The sequence below is a fragment of the Nannobrachium achirus genome (assembly GCF_963921795.1).
Source record: "Nannobrachium achirus genome assembly, chromosome: 19".
NCBI classification, from domain to species: Eukaryota; Metazoa; Chordata; class Actinopteri; order Myctophiformes; family Myctophidae; genus Nannobrachium; species Nannobrachium achirus.
In genome coordinates this window covers 19,005,199-19,024,292 of record NC_137826.1, presented here as the reverse complement: position 1 = coordinate 19,024,292, position 19,094 = coordinate 19,005,199, and the positions used below count along the sequence as shown (strand labels likewise).

The 19,094-nt window shown below is 42.3% G+C and overlaps 1 protein-coding gene across 3 annotated transcripts; it reads right to left on the bottom strand.

Moving 5' to 3' along the window:
- Positions 1-5,176: 5,176 nt before the first annotated feature.
- proser1 (proline and serine rich 1) lies at positions 5,177-19,086 on the bottom strand. 3 transcript variants are annotated; one of them, XM_080749011.1, is made up of 12 exons: positions 18,212-19,086; positions 18,029-18,094; positions 17,307-17,375; positions 16,582-16,676; positions 16,347-16,440; positions 14,346-14,456; positions 14,034-14,135; positions 13,169-13,247; positions 12,718-12,810; positions 9,748-10,990; positions 8,100-8,244; positions 5,177-7,447 (listed from the first exon to the last, which is right to left on the bottom strand). In XM_080749011.1, the coding sequence occupies exons 1-12, from the start codon at positions 18,254-18,256 to the stop codon at positions 7,322-7,324; spliced, it is 2,268 nt and encodes a 755-aa protein (XP_080605137.1). In that variant the 5' UTR covers positions 18,257-19,086; the 3' UTR covers positions 5,177-7,321. The 3 variants fall into 3 exon arrangements, with proteins under 3 accessions (XP_080605137.1, XP_080605138.1, XP_080605139.1); XM_080749012.1 differs by having other exon boundaries at positions 9,784-10,990; XM_080749013.1 differs by having other exon boundaries at positions 16,582-16,613.
- Positions 19,087-19,094: the final 8 nt, after the last annotated feature.

The following is a 19,094-nucleotide window of genomic DNA, read 5'->3' as shown; positions in this document are numbered from 1 at the left end:
TACCTTCTGTAACCTGTTCTCTTCTGTGTTTTACGCCTAGGCTACTGCTGTGACGTTGCTACGACACCACAGGGAAACAAACAGTGCTATATTGCACCAAAAGTGGTTCTTTGGCTCGTAATAATAGGGGAAACGTTTTTGGTGCTATTGCACCAATATTTAAAGGTGCTATATAGCGCCTTTGTCAAATGGCGCCATATGGAAACTGTTGTTAAAGGTGCTATATAGCATCACAACAATCCCAAAGAAGCACTGAAGAATCGCTGAAGCTCAGATGTTTGTGTGTGTAGGTTATCTTGTCTATCTTATCTTTTACTGTCAATGGCCCCATGCAAAGAGAAGAATAGGGGAGATCTGTTGATTCCCGCTAAGCAGATTAAAACTCTGGCAGAGAGTGCTGATTGGACTAATCACCTCTTAGCCTTTCCCCTAAGATGGGTTAACCTATGGGAAAGGCCTAAAGATGCCTTCAACCCCAAGTGTGTAACGCCATACTGATGAATATAGCAGTGGATCTTTAAAGAGATTAATCTATGACACCACTGTCCCAAGCCTTTGTCCTTGGAGTCTTACTTCTTTCTTACATCTGACAAAAGCTGAGACGCCACACATTTCTCTCTTCTAAAGCACCTATTGTCTTCCCTGTGTATTTTGTTTCCCTTTATAAGCTAAGAAACAGAGAAGAAACAAGCTGGACTTCTGACGCATCATATACTGTACGTGCGTCATGCATGCCCGCTGTGAATGCTCCTCCTTTGTTTAATCCATGCATGTACAGCAAAATGCCATTTTTTACACCAGCATTGTTTTTTGTGGACCTGTCTTATAAGGGGAGACTTGTTTAAAAGGATTTCTACTGTGCACGCCTAAATGATTGATGAGCAAGTCGGCAGCAGATGGGCATGCGCAGTTGCGCACGGACATATGCATGGTCAGTCAGCACCAGATTCAGAATGGTGATAGACGGTTTGGTTGTGTGCAGCAGGGATTTCATTCTCTTCATTTATACTTACTAGAAGCTGGGCCGCCCTTCGGGCGGCCCAGCGTCTAGTCGGCGACCTGGCCAACTCGGAACAATGTAAATAGGGAATGAATGCCCCGCCCTTTAATGCAAACCCCATTATACCTGTTTTCATAGGACCCGTTTTGACCATTTGTCTGCCTGTGTCCATTTATGCCCATATATGGAGATATCTGTATCTGTCTGTCTGTCGGTGTCCATTTTATGTCCATATATGGAGATCACTGCAGTTATAGTTCTGGGTCCATTTTATGCCCATATATGCCCATATATGGAGATATCTGTCTATCTGCGTCCATTTTATGCCCATATATGGAGATCTCTGTATCTGTCTGTCTGTGTCCCTTTTATGCCCGTATATGGAGATCTTTGTGATTCTGCATCCATTGTATGCCCATATATGCCATATATGGAGATATCTGTTTATCTGCGTCCATTTTATGCCCATATATGAGATTTCTGTCGCTTTTTCAAACAGATGGTCAAAACGGGTCCTATGACAACAGGTATAATGGGGTTTGCATTAAAGGGGGAACCGGCACTGTGTCTGCAACACAGTCGGAGGCACAGACAGATACAGAGATCTCCATAATGGGAATAAAGGGACACAGACAAACAGATGGAGGAGGAGACAAACTTAATGCAAACCCCATTATACCTGTTGTCATAGGACCCGTTTTGACCATCTGTTTGCCTGTGTCCATTTATGCCCATATATGGAGATATCTGTATCTGTCTGTCTGCGTCCACTTTATGCCCATATATGGAGATCTTTGACCATCTGTTTGCCTGTGTCCATTTATGCTCATATATGGAGATATCTGTATTTGTCTGTCTGCATCCATTTTATGCCCATAAATGGAGATCTATGCAGACACAGTGCCAGTTCCGGAAAATCCTGATGTCAGACATCAGAATCCGAACCTTTCGTGCTGGTTCCAGAAAATCGTGTATCGGGTCGGGTCGGGTCGAGGCCGAGCACTGCACTACCTGCTGCGGTGGGGAACGCACGTGCCGAATTTGAAATAGGGAATGAATGCCCCACCCTTTAATGCAAACCCCATGAATGCCCCACCCTTTAATGCAAACCCCAATATACCTGTTGTCATAGGACCCGTTTTGACCATCTGTTTGTCTTTGTCCACTTATGCCCATATATGAAGATCTCTGCACACACAGTACCGGTTGCAGAAAACTCTGATGTCAGACTTTATGCCCATATCTGGAGAACGCGCGTGCCGGTGGGAAGAAGGGTTCTCGAGATACGCGGATTACATACATACATACACATTCACAGAGATTTTGTGTTGACTCATGTGGCGTACGTGATGTCAGAGCCTTTTATGAAGTGATGTCACAATGACTCAGCGCTTGCGCCGATTTCCTCCGGAACAGCCTGATGTCAACAATACGCGGATTACATACATACATACACATTCACAGAGATTTTGTGTTGACTCATGTGGCGTACGTGATGTCAGAGCCTTTTATGAAGTGATGTCACAATGACTCAGCGCTTGCGCCGATTTCCTCCGGAACAGCCTGATGTCAACAATCAGCTCCGCATAAGGAGATTCCGAACGTTTCGCGCCGGTTTCGGAAAACCGCGAGTCGGGTCGAGGCCCGGCACTGCACTCCGCGCTGCGGCGGGGAACGCGCGTGCCGAATCTGAAGCCGGTGGGACGAACGGTTCTCGAGATACGCGGATTACAAACAAACAGACAGACAGACAGACAGACAGACAGACAGAGATTTGTCGCATTTATAGATAGATTGGCTGGATACGAGTTCTCTGACACTCTGGGTAAATTAGGTTTCGTAAATAGGTCCTTCCTGGGTGGGTCAGGACTACAGTAGTCGCCCTCCAATAGCTTTGTGAGACAGATGAGCGAGCCTGACCCATGCCAAAAGTATTTCATGGCTTGTAAAACTGCACATTTCCCTGGTACTAAAGAGGAATATGAACAATTTCCTGGTACTAAAGAGCAATAAGAACCATTTCTGGGTGGTTTTGTGGCAGGAAATTGCGCAAAGAGGTGTGACATTTAACACGAGTGCTGAGGCAGGAACTGAATCCAGGTCAGAGTGCGTTACAGTTTTTAATGGTGTGGGGATTTGAGGCAATCTGTTTATCAGAGAAAGAGGTTAATACACATTTGATGAATGCATCAAAGCAAGAGAGAACTCCCAATTCATTGTGGTACTGAATGGGCATCGGAACAATACCAAAACGTTTTAAAGTCTATGACAGGAAATAAAATATTGTAGTGTTTACACATTGCAGACTTATGAAAAGCAAACACACTAAATGTGTGAGGAAAATAATCCCACAGTTTTGGTGGCACACACTTGGGCCATATGTCAAAACGACCGGCTTCTTCGGGAATCATGTTCTTGCATTTTGAGAAGTGATATGTTATATAGTTTAATTTATATACATGAATTAGTGATTTATTTATTTTTCCATTGACTTGAATTGGAAAAATGCAAAAATTAAACATTTCCCAAATATGGAGATGACTGAAATCATAGATATCTGACGTCATAGACTACATGAGACTGACACAGTATATCCATATATGAGCATTCCAAGACATGGGCTTAATATTGATGACATCAGGGATCTCAATATATATGGCCATTAATGTATTAGTGAATTACTTTTCCCCATTGACTTGAATGGTGAAAACTTCTAATGGTAAGGCGGAATTAATTTCCAGAATTGTATCTTTCTAGTTCTGATTGTCACTGTATTGTACTGTACTTCCCCTGAATTCATTAATTTGTCCTCTAAAACGAAGAACTGTTTCAGCCAGCAATATGGGAATTTCAGGGTTAAATGAGAATTGCAACTCATTTCAACAGAAATATCATAGTGAAACCGCTGAATGACAACAGGGTTTTCACATTCATAAGAGTCCAAAAGCCTAAACTCATTTTACTGTACATATAAATAGAATGAGGCAGTTAGTGGAGGAACAGCATTAAAGTTCTGAAGCCCTGATGTCAAAGCCATGCCCCCTGGATCATAGAAATGTTTTCATTAAAAAATGTCTTTGACACTGTGTTCCAAACATAAAAGTCATTAGTTCACAATTAGCCCAGTCATTTTTACTAATGACACTTTACCAAGCCTAAACTGACACGGTCCAAAGAGAACGAAAATAAGAGCCAGCCTAAAAGTCAGACTGTATCAAATTTAACTAATCATCATAATGAAACAGAGCCACTTCCCTAAAAGAATGCCAGAAAAATGTAATGAATGAACGAAGGGGCGTGGTTTTACGTCAGATTTAACAACATTCACATGACTGACCCACCCCTTTGCTTATCTAAATCATTAAGTGTGATACTACACAACGATAACAAGGCAGAAGGCACAGCTGTTATACGGGAAAAGGTATAGGGCAGTGTTAGGCCATGGCTACACAGAGCTGGATTTTTCATATATCCCGGTTTTTCAGATATCCACAATAGAAAAATATCTAGGTCCCCCCCCCCTTGCTTATTTAGTATAATGGTGAAATACAACATATAATGATAAGCTACAGACACAGCTGTAAGGGCCAAGTAGGTTAAGGACATTGGAATATCTACACTTGATGCACTTATCTGATAAATGCGGTGTCACATGGAAACAATTTCCACACTGCAGCTAGAAATCATTCAGGGGGCGCCCGATGGCCTACTGGTCCAGGTGCATACCACTTAGGCTTTGCCACATAGGCATGGATGCCTGGCGGCGTCGCCGGTTCGATTCCCAATCCGGAAGACCTTTGCCGCATGTCACTCACCATCTCTTCCCCATTTCCTGTCAGTCTACTGTCCTATCCAATAGGCATAAAAGCCCAACAACAAATACTGTATATTAGTCATTCAGGTTCTGCATTTCCACTGGTAAGCTTACAAGACACAGCTTTTCAGAGTGGCTGCTGCCAAACATATAAAGAATAATTTCAGTTCAAATTCAATTCATGAAATAAAGTAATTAGGCCTATATACTTTTACTTTATAGATACAGATATGTAATTATTGTCAAAGTGTTCTAAAGTTCTAAACTCTTAAAAAGGGATGTAGTCTAGAAATGAGGAGACTAACACAGAATTTAAGAAAAAGAAGTATATTGCTCACAAATGATACAGTGACAATGTGAGTGAACCTACCGCAAAAGGTCAGTGTACAGTAACTAAATTACAGTAAAAGGTTTTTGTTGTTCAACATGCTTCAAGAGATTATTCAAGAATACAGTCAAATCATATCTCACGTCCATACATGATTTAACATAAGAGAATGGCATCAATATTGTCCCAAACAAAAAAAGGCTCATATGTGCAGCCAAATACTGTCCCTACAGTATTCACAGCATCAACATTTTCAAAAGGAATTCTGTAAACATACAAAATATAAATCAAAGTAACAATTCTCAGACCAGGTGCTACTTTGTGATCAACAAAAAGAATGCACAAATAAAAATAACTTCTAGGAAGTCAAGTGACTCAAACACTGGACCGATACGAAAGACAAAGAACAAAAGAAGGCAAAGAACTTCCCATCTATGTGGTTAAACCGATACAGGTTTCAGGTTCTGCTTCCTTTTTGAAAGTGGTAGGACTGCCGACCTAAATTAGATCCCTCTACACAGCATGCATTCATGGTATGAACGTTTTAATATTGAACTGCATCATACGAATCAATACACCGTGAGTCACTTAAAATACAGACCAGCCCATCAAAACATGAATTAATAGCCAATCAAGATGGAATATTATTCATATTGAGAACTTTGCTAATTTTTCTCAAGATTTCATTTATTACATTTTTTGTATAATAAAAGTTACATTACTAATAAAAGAATCGGCCTACTCGTGAACCTTAAAAATCGGTGGTGAAAACAAAAGTAAGACCACATAAATGTTGTAAAGGGACAATTACAATTTAAGCATTTATATCACAATTGCAAAAAAGAAAATGCAGCCAGGTGAGCCATGGTGATGTTCATTACCAGTATGTGTCAGGAGGTAATAGGTCTGATAAGCACCAATTGTATACTTCAACTTTTACCGCAACATAAGGCAACCAACAGTTCCAAATGGGAGATTGGTCAGTGACCAGTGTATTAGCCAGGCAGACAGTCTCAAAAAACATGTTCGAATGGGGAATGACGTTCACTGCAAGACAAACAATTATGACCTATTTAATGTTGACATACAACTCAGAGAATCTGTGACACATTAAAAACTATACAGTACATTATGAACCAAGTCATGCCTGTATTTAAGACATTAAAAACCCTGATGTAAAGAACAAAACCTGGACACCTGAGCAATGGTTAGAAAAAGGGGAAAAAAAAGAAAAGAAAAATCTGATTGGATGAGTCACCTCTCATCCTTGCCCCTACATTCAGGTGGGTAACATATGGGAAAGCCCATATGCCTTGTACCCACAATGTGTATTGCCAAACTGTATGGATAGCCATCTAATGCAAGTCATTAAGTCCAACGATAGCTTTGCAGTCAAAGATCAGGAAATACAGGGATGTTTTATAGGACTGGGCAACACTGTTAACTCATGATGTTCCCTTCAAATTGAGTGCTTAAAATCTTCTACGGCGGTTTCGTGAACACCAGGATGAAGGCCAAAGCCTTCCAAACATGTGGGCCTTTATGGCAGGGTGAAACACGCTATGTGGAATAAAATGGATAATTCTACACCTACAAAACAAGTTGAAGATTCTTATCATAATTTATAGTGCTCTTTTAAATTAACCATTGTTCCCAAATGGCAAAAGAAAGGGGCTTTGAGAAAGTTCTATTCTTTCCATCGTAGTGTTCTTCTTAAAAGTTAGAGTCCCTTATTCAATCTACGGTCCAGTGCACTACAACTGCTGAAAAACGCTGAATAGTGGGGGTAGAGTTTGCTAGCGTGAGTTAGTATTTCCAGGGCCAGAGTACTGCAGTGTGTGTGTGTGTGTGTGTGTGTGTGTGTGTGTGTGTGTGTGTGTGTGTGTGAGAGAGTCTTTTTGAGCGGTGGTCACAACGCTCCTATACGTGGCCGTGTGTGTGGGTCTGTCTGTCTGTCTGTCTGTATGTCTGTCTCCGTAGCCTGCAGTAACCTTTTCTGACCACACATGTTAAGGGAGGGGCGCTGTTGCACGCACACACACACACACACACACACACACACACACACACACACACACACACACACACACACACACACACACACACACACACACACACACACACACACACACACACACACACACACACACACACACACACACACACACAAGTGTGATTTTTACTGCCAGCCCAGCTGGGGATGCAGTCCTGGCTGTAGTGGGAAGGGGTTCCCTGGGCCAGGAGGGTAGTTGGTGAAGCCGTTGGGTTGAGGAGGAAAACTCTCCAATGCAGACCCAGCATGAGCCTGGAACAAGAACGCATGAAAATAAATACAAATGGCTAAGAATATGTAGATACATTTGCATATTGTCTAGACCAGGGGTCTTCAACGTTTTCAGGCCGGGGACCCCCAAACTGATGGGGAGATGGAGCAGGAACCCCCTACCACCTCGTAGGGTGGGGGGGTCGGGGCTACAACATATTTTTTTTATTTTAAACATGTACAAGTTACAGCGAGCAGGGTGGGCCGTACCACTACCATTTCTAAACATACTACTTATTAACTGAGAACCAATGTCAATAATATCAACAGTCTGTCAATTGCATAGTAATCATGTATTCAAGCTATTCAAAATGGATAGAATCATGATTTATTTAACATAAATGTGAAAAGAAATTTAAGCAATAATTTTGCGGACCCCCTGCAGTACCTCCACGGACCCCCTAGGGGTCGCGGACCCCCTGTTGAAGACCCGTGGTCTAGACAGATGCTTGGTTTTAGGATCGCCTGGTTAGCTAGTGACTTCGTAGCATGTAATGGTTTTATTTGCACTCTATTCATATGGCCTTTTAAGGTCGTTTGTTGTCTAGAGTTCATATCTCTTTATGTCGACTTCGATAATGAGCATCTGCAAATTGCCTAAATGGTAAAGTATGTGTGTGTGGGCGCTTATTACCTGCAGCAGAGCAGACTGCATGGCGGGATTGTGGAGGCCACTAAGGGTAGCCTGGGAGGCAGAGGGAGAGAAGCTTGGTACTCCGGCGAATGTTGGCAAGCCAGGGAAGCCCCCTCCACCTGCAGGCTGGAGACCGCCACTCAACCTGGAAACACAGTTAACAATACTATCAGTATCAGCCAACATACAGTAGAACACACACGCAATAGACTTACTTACATTATGTACAATTGTATCTGTAGCTGTCCAGGATGGGACAATAGATATACTATAGATATACTAGCTACTAGGTACAGTAACTCTGGGGCTATCAGTTTTACTTGTGATGTCCTAGTTGTAATGAACAATACATTAATGCAAATATCTGTCTAATTCTGTTTAATTCCCAGTTTCATTCCTGTAATGACTTGTAGCATTCTCAAAGTAATTTGGGCACCCATACTGCCTGAATCAGATTCCTTCTCCTCTATGTTTGCTTGTAATGTATGAATGATCTCAGAACTCGAAGCCATGGACTTGCATTTGTGTCATTTTAGGTTGCTCTGCAATATTTCCGGCATCATTTAAAGTCCTACAATTAAAACATAAGAAATGTAAGTTTATGTCACTGTACATATGTTTCAGATGCAGGAAGGAAACTATCTGTTGGGTGTTGGAAAAGTCAACAAAAGGTGTGTCTAGTTCTTGCAACACTTGGGTTTTGACAAGATAAACATCACATATGTATATGGCGATCATAAATCACCTTGCCCAATTGTCATTTGCTAGAGACCAGTGCTGCTTTCAGAACATCCAGATTATAGACAGCTGTAATATTTAGACAGCAGACCAAGACCACCCTTCCATATTGGTGAACTTGCATGAACCCAACCTGAACCAAGGCTTCCCATTATTTGCTGCTTTAACTGCTTATATGGAACGATCAAAGACAAGGCGAAGACCTTACAGTGTAACACAGTGACACATGTGGACTTTGAACATTGCTAGTGAAGCATGGCCACCTACTTCAACACCATAAAATACAAAATGGAAACATTTATCACCTCACGGTTTCCACCAAGCAGGAGTGAATCACTGTCATGGGATCTAAGGAACCCTTTGCTGATTGTGAACCTTATTACACTTTCTTCTCATATGACCAGAGAGATGATAAGCCAATGTAACCGTTTACATAACTGGGATACAATGACCTGAATTGATGTACATTGTACACTACAACAGAACTTCGTTTTTATATTTACCATTTCATTATTTTTTCTCTTTTTGCACAACTGTAAAGCACCTTCTAACTGTTTTGAAAGGTGCATCATAATTAAATGGTTATTATCATCGTATAACTATAAAATAATCATTTGTTGCCACACTCCTTTCTGTGTGTGTGATACTACGTACAGACTGTAGACCTAGTCTTAAAGGTGAACAAAATCCCTCCCCATTGACCATAATATACACATGACGGCCATTTTGCGCTTTCATCACTTTCGTGGGAAACTCCACCCTGTGTCATGTTTCCTCCGCAGCGTAACCAATGACCATACTCTCACGGTGGCCATTAGCTCTCATGTCACACTGGAGTTTCCCACCCTTAAGCGAGAAGAGGTTGCCATGTCATTATGCTCAATACAAGCCTATCCCCTCTCTGATGTACCCCGGTTGGAAGTTGGAGCTGAATGCAGATGCAAACCCTGGTAGAACAGGCGACGACGATGGAACCCCGGCTGCAGCTGCCGCCGCCGCCACGGCTGCCGCCTGCAGCGGGGCAACAGACGCTACAGACGACACAGCGGACCCTGGTAGTCCCATGAAGGAAGACAGCACCGGGCTCCCGGCGCTCGGAACTCCAGAACCCCCGAAACCTGGGAAGTTGGCGTGGCTCAGTCCGTGGGGCAAACCGGGGAATAGAGACTGGGTGCTGAGGCCCAGCCCAAAGGGGGAGGCTGTGCTAGGGTAGATGGAGGTCTGCGGGTGGGTGTTAAGGTTGCTGGTGGAAGCCATAGAGCAGGAGATGGATGAAGGAAGGCTGCAGGGTGGGAGAGAGGTAGAAATGGTGGGGAAGTGGGAGAGGCCGGGGTAGTGAGAGGTAGCTGGGCTAGCGGAGAGGGCTTGGAGGGCAGCAGCGGGGCTGGACATAGACCTCTGCGGGGAGCCTGAGGGGTGAGATAGAGCCAGGTAACGGTCCAGGGCAGCCTGATGATTTGCACCCTGCATCACCAGAGAGCTAACACAGGGGGTGCCAGAGCGAGATGTGCCCTTGAAGGCAGACGGCACAGGGCTGCCATGTCTGCTCAGGGCGGCGCGCTGCTGCTCACTGAAATGGGCCCCAGCCGGTGTAGAATGGGCTGGGGAGGGTTTGGGGCTGGGGCTGGGGCCCGGGGTGGAATGAGCAGCCGGAGTGTGGGACGAGGCTCCGGAAGGGGTGTAGCTGCGGATGACCGATCCAGAATGGTTACCGCCAGGGAAGCCCAGTCCCAAATGGGGGTCTGTGGAGTGTGGGAAGCCTTTATGTTGGGCAGAGTTGGGCTGGGGTAGCGGTTCTGCAATGCTCCGAGGGGTAGAAGGTGTCCCTGATCGAACGTGGAAAGGAGATGCAGGAGTCCCGCAAGGCGTGCCTGAGGGAGTGTGGGCTTTTATGACAGATGGAGGGGCGGACGTTGTGTGGCCGCCGGGGGTTGGAGGGCCGCCCTTGATGACGGAAGGGGACGGAGCGGGGGAGGGACTGAGGTTCTGAGAGGGTACCATGCCGGGGAAAACTGGGGTGATGGGAGTGGAGGGAGGAGGCTGGGCTTGGGAGGCCTGGTGAGGTGCAGGGGTAGAAGGAGTAGAGCCAATGAGGAGAGGTCCACTGTTGACTCCAGGGGTGGCGTTCTGAGCATTTACTGGTTTATTGTAACCTGTGGGGGGGAAGGGGAAACCAGAGTTAAAAAATAAATCTCACTCTGACATTGAATACATCATAAGGACCATACCGGTTGTTACAGTATTCTTGACACTACCATCGACCGTTTTTTTTCTTTTTTTTTTTAAACCAAAAAAATGTAGGACACCAATGTTTCCGATTAATTTCATAATTGCATTTTAAAGAGCGGACTGATTTGAATAGTATAGCTGAAAATAATCACTGGAGGAAATGTTAATTTATTAAATAAATTTAAATGTCTGTGACTTGTTTTGTTTAGCTAGTTCTGACTTAATTAGTCAGATAATTCAGTTGTTATGACTTTGGACAAAATGTAAATGTATGACAATCACAAGTATGAACATGGTCTTTAGATACAATAATATTGTCCATAAATACATTGCCGAACATAGGTGGCTGAAGCGGTGAGTAGACCTGTCTTTTGACCAGTATGGTTCTTTGAGAAGAAATCAGAAACAAATTTAATTATATTGAATCCATTTGAGAGATTCTGGTGTCTGGATTTTTTTGGTCTTTGCAGATCAGCTGTGATATTATCCAAACCAAAGTTGATTTCAATACTTTGGTTAGATCTCAGTAGACCAAAGACAGTGATCAAAGACAGAGCGAGAGAGACAGCAAACATGAATAGCCACTTAGCCAATGAGCTTCCCAAATTGCAACTTCAGTTTTCAACTTGTGGGGAAATCCAGCAGTTTTCAACATCGAAGGATATCCCATGAACTAACTAAGATACCGGTACCTAACTAACCATTAATAAAGTACCAAAGGCTAGACTGCTAACTAACCCCAATAACGACTTTATCCCTGGCATCCCAAATTTGCGTCACAATAGGCAAAGGTTATTTAAAGTTAGTTAAAATGTAACAGATCTACAAGCTCACAAAACATGGCAGGGCAACATATTGTGAGGTTTTAAATCAGCAATTTTCAATATAAAATGTCTTTGTGGTTAAGTTGTACAGTGTTATTTGATGCATGTACTGTAGTATTTATGCCAACAGCAGTCTTACTGTAGACATACTGTACATGCATCAAATGACACTGCACACTACAACAGTGGCCATGAGTAAGAACATTTATTTCTGTGCTGTAGACCAATTATATTTTTGACAGCAACTTTGCAAGATGACGTAAGATTTCAGTTTGCTGTGGTGTGTGCACTCTGATTCACGTTTAATAGGTGTGTTAGTCTCAGGAACTTTGTGAACTTTCCCCAAATAAAATGGTTCATGCTCTTCATTAACTGTGAAACAATTCATTTCAATTTTGAAAACTGGTTGGACTGCCCTTAAAAAAAAAAAAAAGGTTATTCCAAAGCGATGCATGTTAAATGCCTGCAACAACATTGACAATTGTAGTAAATTAAGGAATATACAGGCTGCAGCTTCAAGCACGATTCCAGGGAGAGAAGAAAATGTATCACATTAATTTGAAATCCATTTGTAACTCTGATGTACAAATGTAACCAATTAGACCCGCAAACTGAGGGTTTTACGGAGTAGGCCGGTCATGATTAAACCAATCTATCTCTATTCCTGCAGCTAACAGCGTAAACAGACCAGCAGCTGGCTCATTCTTCACCTCGTGAAGGCAGTGCATTGGAGAAGCACGGTTGAGTAGCATGCCAGGCAGTTAGGCAGCAAGCTTAGGGGAGTGTATTTGCTTTTGCACACACACGCACATGTTGCCATATCGTACCTGCTACTTTGTGGGCGTAGCTGTAAGGGGGTGGAGGCACGTTGGCCGTAATAACCCCTCCCACAGACACAAGGCCTGCGTTGTTGTATGCACCTGAGTAGCGGTTGCAGACATCAACCGTGCCCATCACACACAAAAAAACACAAACACATGCACACACTTGAGGGACCACACACACACACATACTCTACACCCCAGTGCTAATCATACCTCAAAAATGCACCATGTGCCATGACAAAAAACGTCAACCTTATTGTACCACTTTGAATCAATATTTGTAATGATCACAGTTGTTTTGGAACCTGGCAAAACAAATTACACATTCAGAAATAATAACATTCGTCTAATACTGCTTTTGCAACAACATCCGTTCCTTTTCTATAACACCAGTGCTGCTCAAAAGGGCCGCGCGCTCGCGGGTGTGTGTGTGTGTGTGTGTGTGAAATCTTACTTGGTGCGATAGTAGCATGAGGTCGGCAGGGTGGGATGGGGTAGGGCACAGGTCGGTGGGGGTTGTAGGTCGAAGGAAACTAGAGAAGTGAAAACGAATATCATGATATATCATGTTTTTCAGAAAGAGGTAGAGCCAAAATAATAGCTAGGAACATCACGTAGGAAGTTAAAGCTATACTGTGTAAGTTGCTCAACTAGTGGTCAGTAGCGGTAGAGCAAACCGCGGTCGCGTCTGCTTTTTTCGGCCGTTTTTCGCCGCGGACCGGGCCTTCAGACCACCGTGTCCGCCTCGCCTCTCCGAGACACATCCGTAGAGGTCTTCCGTGTCCCTCTACGAGCAGCGGTTGGGGAGCTACATGCTAGACTCCTAGACCAGTGTAAACACTGCAGTGTACTTCCTGAAGGGCTCGGCAGTGTATGATCTGGGCTGTGATTGGCCGGTAGGGAGACACGTGTACAGAATGATGCATATGACGTAATTTTGCCGGGAAAAACAGCCCCGGTCACGGCCACCAGGGCTCAGTAGAACACATATAAATAAAAGGCTTTGGGAGCTGAAATTAACAGAGTGGGTGTTCTAAAACTTTAGCGATTTAATAATTAGGACAATTTTAAGATTTATTTTATTAAAAAAGTTACATAGTATAACTTTAAGACCAAATAATATGTATATTGTTTAGTAGATATGTAATAGCATATGTAATTAAAGCTTGACAGTAGATATCAAACCTTTACAGTGGGATTTAGTCACAGACTAGTGACCTGAAATTCTTATATGTTGGTCCAAGTTCATAGCTGTTCAAAAAAGGGTGGGAAACCATTGTAACTTTGTCATAGAGAGAGCTCCCCCTGGTGTTGCTTACAGGTTTGAACGGTCCAATGATGCGGGCTGCGATTCCTTTCCCCTCCATACTAGCCAGAGGGTCCTCCTTCTTGTCTCCTTCTTTCTTAACTGGTGGGATTCCCTTTGAACATGAAAAAATAAATACGAATTAAAACATTTATTCTTTGTCCAGCACCGTCGTCAGTGTACCCATGTCAGGGTTTGTGGGTACTGATGCCTCGTGCCGAAAACATAAATCAGGCTTCAGTTTCCAGCTCTTGCTTAGAAAGCTATGTGATATATTTGTTTTCTTCTGTCAGACAAACTCTATTGGCACAAAACCAGTACTTACAGGGAAAGTGCCGCTGACCAGGCTGGGTCTTCCTTTGGGGTAAGGATTCCCCGGGATCATTCCACATGAGGAGATCATAGCAACAGGAGCCTTGCAGCCAACCTTACACACCTTCAGTACAGAAACACGCATAGTAAACATGAATACTTTGTCAGTGAAATCCACACTCGCTTTGAGTGCATTATACCTTAAATAATTGTGCTGTTCTGTTCCAACTGTGCAACAACTGTGTGGTACACCTCCCCTGAAACTCATTCATGGGATCATTGAGATTTCTTTTGAAAATATTATCTTGGGACCTAATAAAAAATAAAGAATCCTAATAAAACATGTAGTTTTTTTAAGAAATTGCTGTTAAACTTGTGATTGTAATTATGTGGGTAATTATGATTATATTCATGCATGTTGATATGGCTAATTATGATTATATTCATGCATGTTGATAATGTATCTAAAATAAATAAACAAATTCCCAAATCTGACTAATTTGTTTGCAAACGAAAACTAACTACAACTAAACATACTAGTAAAGTAGGCCAAATAGTACCAAATGATAAAATAAAGACACATGCATGTCATCTCGGGTCTGCCGGACATTGACTGGTAGGCCTACATATGTAGGCTACACATGAATACCAACTATGTCATCGTCTCAGACCTCACAGATGCGCAGCAGACGCTAAAACAAAAGTTAATTCTTCTATAGATTTTAGTTCTGAAGAAATTGGCATGCGTCCCCCGGATGCAACGTTACGTTAGTTAGTTTAACTAGCCCTTACCCGTTCACAGATATGAGCTCCGAAATGATGTGCAGTGTGTGGGTTATGGGATGTGCACTGTAGGCCTGGGGCGGTATCGACATTTTGTTACCGCGATTACCGTCTTCCCATTTACCGCCGGTACTGCGGTAATTACCGCACCCCCGTATCTATTAATTAAGGTTCGGCGATAAGCCAAAATATTGAAATCATCTTCCCAAAAGTCGCCTCTCCACAGCCTGACTGCCCGAGTTATACTTCTCCGTACAGCACAGCGGGTATGGCTTTGAAAGGAGCAGATCTACAAGCTCACAACACATCGCATCCGCGACGCGTTCTGAGCTTTTAGATCTGCACTGTCGGGTTACCATAGTAACGTAGGCTAGCTACTTAGCTTTTCAGACACAAACAGCTGTGTGAACAAACCAGAAGAGGACGGGTAGTCAGATCGTGTACAGTGATTCTGTAAACTCACGTCACGTCTCAACTCTCAAATCGCAGTGATTGAGTGCTGCTATATACAGGTTTTAGTTAAAAGACTTGACAGAAAAGGTTATAAAATCTCCGACAACGTGCGACGCGGTGGAAAAAGTAAAACAGTTTAATTTTCGGTTTTAGTCCACGCGGCCCGCGCTCCGCCAGTAATCCGTATGAATAAAAAAAGATATGCCACAACACAAGGTATGTATTAACATCCTTGTGTCGTGTGGATTACAGAGAAAGTTTACGCTGCTCTGTACTCCTCTACGCAGGCTGCCCTGTGTAGGTCTGACTGTCTGTGTCTCTGAGAGTGACGTATGTGGCTTCCAAACTGTGGTACACGGCCCAGAGCAGAGCGGCATGGAGCGCATGCGGTCCTCGCTTCTCCCCTGTTTTAAAACTCGCTGGTTTTCCAATAAAAAATAGACATTTTTTTGTCTTTTTTTACCGCGGTAAGCACACTGACACCGCGGTAGACCTCGGTTTACCGCGGTACGGCGGTTACCGTGTCCAACCCTACTGTGCACACAGTATATGAGGGATGGAAAGTAACTTTAACTGGTGCTTGCATGATAATATGTAGGATCATCAATGTAAGAAATACCCGTTTTGTTTAATGGCTACAGAGATACTGTGTAGTCGAGATGATCGCTCAGGTTGCATACAATGCATTGTACAGTACAGTCAGAGAATCAAAACTTAATAAGCAGTTTCTCTAGGCATCACTGTTTTGCACATGTGGCTGTGTGAGCTTGTTTATTACCTGCTCAAGGATCCTCTTGGCTCGTTTCTTTTCCGACAGGTGAATACGAAACAAATCCTCTACAGGACGGTAATTCTGAGCATCCGATATATTCCTATTTGTGGAAAAAAGATCCCACAGTCATCAACCCAATCGTGACTGATTAATCACTTTGACAATAATACAAAGTCAAACAATTTAACAACATTATATGGAGTGTTGTAGAAAGCCTAGATGAGCTTTAAAATGTACTCACAAAGCTATGAGTTCCAGGACCATCAGCTTGTCCTTTGAGAATGTGAAGCAGTTTAAGATATTGGCAACTTTAGTTGTAGGAATTGCAACCATTTTCTGTGGTGGAAGGAAAAAAAGTATTATTACTAAAATGTGTTTAAGAATACAAAATGAAGAATACAAGGCCAGGCATTATGAATGATCCCAATTAGAAAAGTAATGTTTCGTTTTTATCTGCGCTAGGCCGAAGGCCAGGGATAGATTTTGAGTGTGGGTCTGGAGCTAGTCTTGCAAACCACTGGACCAATCAGTGCAAAATGTCAGTTTCTCAGACTGTAGCTATGTTCACCACAAGGGTGCGTCCTTTTGCCTTTACTCTTTATTATGTACACTGAGGAATGCAGGAGATCTCAGGATGACAGCTATCTGGTCGAATTCTTGGACCTCAGAATCAGGCCACGCAAATTATCTCAATTACTTTATTTCCTGGGATGAAAACAACTTCTTGGACAACAATATGTCTAAAGCCAAGGAACTGAGTGCATCATACACAATGTAACAATTTGTGGAAACCGTCTCCTCATACAAATACAAATCGCCTGAACAGCATTGTCAAGATCTGTTTTAATATTAATCTAAGATTATTGGACTGAAACAAGTTCTTTCTGTAACCAAAACAACACATCTTCTGGAAAGCTCCAAATACTTTGGCTTGCAAAATGTAGTTGAAAATTTACATTCACTCACATGTTGCAGAGCTTTTATCGCTTTAACTTGAGGTTCTGCCCATGAGAAATACTTCAGTATCTCTGTAACCTGTAGATATAATAAACAGTGTTAGACTTTATAGTGGCAATATACTAGTTTTTGTCTCTTTATCATCTTTGTCATGTTTCTAAAACCATTTAGCTATTTTCTTTCTTTTTTTTTTTTTCATTTTGATACAAAAACACTTTAAATGTAATAGTGGAGAGCATCCAAATGACACAAAAATGTTATTCATTCAATAAAGATTGCCTGGAAATGAATACACATCAGCATGGAGGTTCTTGTTGCTATAACAACAACAATACATTCAATAAGATGACAGTTCAACAATCTTATACACTGGGGCTGTGTGCATAAACAAACAACATAACAGTGGTAACTAGCCCATTAAAACTGGGAAAGCTTCTGTGTAATTTTACATTTTAGGTTTGGCTATTCAAAAATAGCAGATATACAAGCTCACAGTGCAAGTTTGTACATCTGCTATTTCTGAACATTTTTGAAAAATCTAGAAAGTGTGAGAACTACTGATCTACTGAAGCCATTTGTAGAATCAGCCTCAGGTCTTAACTCTTAACCCATTAAAACCGGGAAAGCGTCTGTGTCATTTTAGATTTATGCGTTGGGTAAATAGCAGATATACTGTACAAGCTCACAGCTACTGATATTTAATAGGCTTGTGGTGCAATGAACAAACGAACCTGTTCACTGGAGAAATACCCGTGCACCTGTTCTATAGCCTTGATTCGCTGGTCTGTCAGGACACACTGAAACACAACATGGAATAGGAAGCATTTACAATACATGTCGTCATCAGCTCAAATCACTAGCATGTCTGTCAGCATCTGTAAATAATCTCTGATTCAAGACAATATATTGTTTACCTTTTTGATTTCGTCCAAGACGATGTCAAACGATTTCTTATCCATGTTTGATGACTTATTTGCTACACCAACATTCACTTGATAAATTCACTATTGTAATACCATAAAAAGGAAGGTGGAGGGGGGAAAGGGTAATAACTGGTGAACTTGAACACGTTATAACGCTTCCTCAGAGTAGTTATAATGCAGCACAAGCATTATCTGACTTCATGAACTGACTCGTTCTGTATTTTTGCATATTGATAACGAGGTAATGAAGCGTCATGATCATTAAGAGCCGTCTGAGTATTCAGATTAGATTATAAACACTAGATAAACTATCTATAAACAACTACCGTTAACTGCAACAGCATCCAGTCTGACTGCAGCTAACAACAAATAAGACAACAGCTCATAGGCAGCAGTTTAGCGCAGTTCCACAAAGGGAGAATAAAATACACAAGCAAATAGTCAGGCATTAATTTCATGTAACCTCTCGTTAAATTAATTGAGTGTAATCATTCAAATAGCGACTAGAAAATATGTACAAAAGAAAAAATGACTAGGCAATTAAGCGTCATGCTAGCCTGCGAATTGGAATTAGATTATAACAAGTCTAGATAATAAACTATCTATAAACAACAGCAGCAGCAGCATCCAGTCTGTCTGCAGCTAACAACAAGCTAGCAGCTCAAGCTAGATGTAGCTTAGCGCACAGTTCCTCAAACGGAGAATAAAACAAACACGAATGAATCCCCTGCCCGGCATACATTCCCGTAAACTCTAGTTAGGTTAATTGGGAGTACTAATGAATACGTCGACACGAAAATTATGTACAAAATAAAAAATAAGTCCCCGAATACGATACGCTACGATGAAAGTAGCGAGCGAGCTAGCTTAGCTT